Here is a 5089-nt window from a genome sequence, read left to right as displayed (position 1 = left end):
CACTCATGCATACCTGAGAAAACTTTTCAATCGGTCACCAATCCCAAATTGCTCTAAGCCAAACACGCTTAACTCGAAGGTTTTTTCGATATAGGTTTTCAAAAAAAAGATGCAACTTTTTGTATAAATACTCTATTAATTATATTAAACATTGGTCCAGGATATCACCATCCCAAGGGACATGATATCACGGATATTCCCTCTGTTCTTTTTATTTGTTATATTTTAGTTAAAAAATTAGAAGACAACAAAACATAGTAACCGACAACATGGAGCTGTTGCAATTCCTAAGAAACATCTTAGTTTTATTCCATGAGCAGGTCTCGATCAATCGGGCAATGAAAAAGCACTTTACAGGGAGCATAAAACTAAAACTATGTTTGAAACTCTAGAAGTAATAGTTAGCTACTAAAAATTACTTGTTGAGTTTCAAACAAACTCAGCTAATGCTATAGCTAATAGTTAGATACCTCACAACTAATAATTAGTTCATTAGCTGACTTAATCTAACTAATAATTTATTAACTAGCTAGCTATTAGCTCTAGGAGTTCTATCATCTAGACCCTACATCAAAATCGCATATTATATGCAAGAAACTTACATCGTTTAATTCGTTCATAAATACTTGCTCACTGGATACTTGATGGGTCAAAACTGATCTGTTTGAAGTTCATACAACAAAAGATGAACTTGTAACTCACAAACCTAAACAACTGCGCAGTGAAGAATGCAAAAACAATGCTACCCTAGCACACGTACTCTCCGAAACTCAAGCGTCTTCATCATCGGCTTCTTTCTCTGCAACTAGCATAAGCATCTCCAGTCGCTTGTCGAACAGAGCTGCACTCTCATCCCTCTCGTCGAGCTCGGCACCCTCTGCTTCTAGCCACTTCTCACGCAAATCATCAAGAATGTTGCCTTGGTCGGTGTTGCCTCCAGTCCCAGGTGCACTGGGACGTGTTGTCCGTAGTGAGTCATCTCCGGATGGTGGTGGAAGAGTCAAGAGCAAGGCCCGGAACTCCCGGGTGGCTGCAAACATCTCAAAGTTGCAAGCAATGATATCCAAGATATACTCCCTTATTTTCATGACACCGTATCTGCGTTAGAAGTAAAATCTGAAATTCAGTAAAACAAAAACTAGTTAAACTATTCCCAGCAAGCATCAAGAGCAGTGAGCAGTCGTACATGTCTGACATCATCAACCAGTGGCACAGTTCTGCAGGCGAAACATGTTCGAGATATGGCAGCAGCATATCAGCTACAACCCGCTTAAGGGGAAACAGCAGGTACCTTGATGCAACATCAAATAGTTCTTCAGCCTGCCACAGTTGTACTTGAATTTAGTTTCATGAGAAAAGTGAATCAGAATTGTCATTTATTACAAAAAGAGGTAACAAACTCAAGTTTTGTACCCATAAGAACCTACCTGGCCAGGGTCCAAATGCTCTAGCTTATCAGTATACCTAAGTTTTACAAGTAAAAAGTAAGCCAGAAAACAGCAACAGCAACAGCAACAACAAAACAATAGTGGTAAAGCATATTACAATAGGATCTTACATGTATTCGAGCATCTTTTCAAATGCTTCTGCACTTATGTCATGCTCCTCAAGAAGCGGAACATTCTGAGCAGCTTCAAAGCCACAGTTACCTTCAAGAAAATCAACAGTTCGAGATAGCCTGGCTCTAAAGTACTCTGACCTTGAGGCCAAAATCACCTGATGACAATGGAAAACCTTATCACCTACTTTAATATAAAGATCTGCAAGATCATCATCCTCTGAGTTCCTTATCATCTCATTTGATTCCTCACTACAGTAACCTTCTCTTGAGTTTGCTAGACAAGTCTGCAGAATACGCTGCAAGGCTGATGGAAGGCGATCTTCCTCAGGCAAGGATTGCGCTTGTAAGATGAATCGTTTCTGTGAGCTGTCCATATCCAGTTCTCTTGCTGACTTGTACTCCGCATACTTCTGATGCACAACTTCTTTATCCAAAACTTTTTGCAACTCCTCGCACTTGCAAACTTTGCATGCACGCGCCAAATTTTCCATGTCGTCAACAGCTACCTCGAGTCTATCAGAATAGAAGAAATGGATGAGGCTGTATAAGGCGCCAAAATACAACTTTTGGTTAGAAAATCTCACTTCCTTCCTGTCTTTCCAGTCTGTCTTGAACTTCTTTTCGAAGAAAGGAGATCGGGCACAAAGGATGACCCGATGAGCTTCAACAGGCTTTCTGTCCACATAGAATGTGATATCTGGAGGGAAAAGGCAAGCACTTGATGGATCATCCTTTGGGCCAAATCCTGCATATTCAGGTATATATGTTAAAACAGCTTCTATATGTAATAAAGCAAAGTCAACATTTAAACTTCTACAGATGAAATAACCAATTGACTACACATGATGCATTTTAATAGCTAAGAACACATGGCTTGGATCTTCTCATAGTTTCAAAATTTCAGATCTTATCCACTCTTAATAACCTTAGATAGACATTGGCATACACATGTAATGAACAGTTAACAATTTGAATATTGAAGTAACTACTCTTAAGATTATTATCAACATAGTTGTGCCTGAACATGCAATTATATTCAAGAACATCAATATCCCAAATTCTGAATTGCATCCTCAATTCCAATATTTCTACTTGGAACCAAAATAGCTCAAAATGAGCAACCAAAGAAATGCATGAAAATAAAGTTGCATACTTGAATTCACACTTATGCTCATTGTGCTAGAAAAAATAAGTTATGCAAGCATAATGTATTGTAGTACTAAACATTGAATACAGCAAGATGAACCGATTGCACATGCTGTATTACAGGAAGCAAGCATATTAATTACAAAATGAAAATCCTTTAACTCCCGATGATCTGGAATATCCATGAGATAAATAGCTAGCAATACGAATATTATTAAAATGAATCATCCTTCCTAGTACCTATGATTAATAGGGTAATAACCAAATTACTAATATAATCTTTGGACCTACCATCAACAGAGCTCAACAACGAGAACTCGAAGAAATGTGGGCAAGCAGTTCTCACCGGCGGCCGCGGCGAGGGCGGCGGATTCGGCGCCGGCGCTCCCCTGGAGCATCTCGAGGAAAGCGGTGCGGTTGGCAGGGCAGGCAAGGAACGTCGCCCGCAGCGCGGTGGGGAGCGGCGCGAGCGGTGGCGGCCTGGCCTCGAACGACTTGAGCAGCCAGCGTAAGCGCAGGTTGAGGGCCGCGTAGTGGCAACGGTCGCCGTCGAAGGTGCGCTCGGCGCAGACGGCGCCGGCCTCGAGCAACATCCGCGCGGCCTCGGCGTGTCCCGCCAGGCAGGCGTAATAGAGCGCGACGGAGTCCCAACGGTCACGCGCGTTGACGTTGGCGCCGGCGTCGAGGAGGAGGGCGAGGCGGTCGCAATCCCCGGCCCGCGCCGCCTCGAAGAGGTCGCCGCCGGGGACCTTTTTGAGGGGCACCGACGGCTGAAGGTCCTCCGGGTCAAGTTCTACGTCGATGTCAAGGCCCCGAAGCTCGACATCGGGTTCCGAGTCCATGTCTCTCCGGACTGGGAGCGCAGCGGCCGGCGGCGTGGAAAGTGATGGGTTGGGGCCTTGGGGGATAGGCGGATAGCCCACAGAAGACAGAACTGGTGCGCAAAAAATATCCGATTCGGACGGGAGGCCCGGCGACGGAGAAGATATTTCATTCCGTGGAAATTTAAAAAAGAGTTAATTTATATCATGCCATTTCAAATAGGGTTAACAAGAGATTTTTTATTTAATTTTAAAAACAATTTATACAAATGACATTATAGATTTTTTTCTAAAATTAAAGGATTTAGTAACACCATTTCCCAAGTGTGGCCAAATCATACTCTCTTCTAGCTTGATAGACCTCCTACCATGATAGTTTAGGGGGTGTTTGGTTAGAGTGACTAAACATTAGTCTCTAGTTTTTAGTTCTATTTAGTCCCTTTTTTGCCAAACACTAGGACTAAAATATGGACTAAAATGATTTAGTCTTTAGTCCTTCACATATGTGCTAAAAGGGACTAAACCATATTAATTCTGCATTTACCCTCATTTAGTTTAATTGTACTAATAGCAGGAGAATGTTAAATGTTATTCTTACTATTTTTAGTCCCTAGAACCAAACATGTTAGATAATAAACTTTAGTCCCCTAACTAAACTTTAGTCCCTAGACTAAAGAAACCAAACATGGCCTTAATTGCCTGATCACTAATGTGACCACTTATCATGCCACTGACTCAGGCACAGCAGGGGATACAAGTCTAAATGTGGCCTCTTTACTCACTCTCTTCTTCCTCTCCTTTTTCTGGCAACCAACCCTACTAACTTTCTTGAGCACATTTACCGAGACAAGAAGTTGGTCCCCAAAACTGTCTCCACTAACGGGCAATGTAATATCTATCTTATCCACGACCCGCAGCAGCCCACGGCCCACGTTCAACACCGGAGTCAGATGAAGAACAGTCCGAGTCCCATTCCTTACCGATGTGCGCCTCAACCTTCGTCTTTCTGTAGAACTTCTTCTTCTCCTTCTTCTCTTTATTATCTTGTACCTGGTCATTCTTATTACCGGGGCATTAAGCAATAAAATGACCAGTTTTACCACACTTGAAACATGAACGTTTTCCCCTTGATTTGTTCTTGTTGGGATAGTCCTTGCGTCCTTTCAATGTGGTGTTGAAGCGCTTTATTACAAGCGACATTTCTTCCTCATTAAGTCTGACAGCCTCCACTTATGCTACCTTATTTGGGAGTGTCTCCATGCTGGTTGTTGCTTTGAGTGCAACAGGTTGCGGCTTGTAAAGAGGAAGAGGTCTGTTGGCGATGTCATTGACGTACCTTGCATCTTTTACCATCATGAGTTCGCTTACAAACTTACCAAAGATGTCCTCGGACAACATTTTGGTATACCTAGGGTTTTCATGAATAAGATTAACAAGATGGGGATCAATTACAGTAAATAACCTTTACATGAGATGCACGACGTCATGATCCGTCCATCTTATGCTTTCATAACTTCGAATCTTGTTTGCCAGGGTCTTGAGCCTGTTGTACGTTTTAGTT

General features: G+C 42.3%; 1 protein-coding gene across 1 annotated transcript; it reads right to left on the bottom strand.

Annotated features, from left to right (window-relative positions):
- Positions 1-559: 559 nt before the first annotated feature.
- Positions 560-3666, bottom strand: LOC103630007 (BTB/POZ domain-containing protein). Its single transcript, NM_001330581.1, has 5 exons — positions 3054-3666; positions 1559-2306; positions 1428-1464; positions 1187-1320; positions 560-1098 (listed from the first exon to the last, which is right to left on the bottom strand). The coding sequence occupies exons 1-5, from the start codon at positions 3547-3549 to the stop codon at positions 771-773; spliced, it is 1743 nt and encodes a 580-aa protein (NP_001317510.1). The 5' UTR covers positions 3550-3666; the 3' UTR covers positions 560-770.
- Positions 3667-5089: the final 1423 nt, after the last annotated feature.

The sequence above is a fragment of the Zea mays genome, chromosome 6, assembly GCF_902167145.1.
Source record: "Zea mays cultivar B73 chromosome 6, Zm-B73-REFERENCE-NAM-5.0, whole genome shotgun sequence".
Taxonomy (NCBI): Eukaryota; Viridiplantae; Streptophyta; class Magnoliopsida; order Poales; family Poaceae; genus Zea; species Zea mays.
Note: the sequence above shows the minus strand (reverse complement) of the source record. Positions and strands in the feature narration are given on the sequence as shown.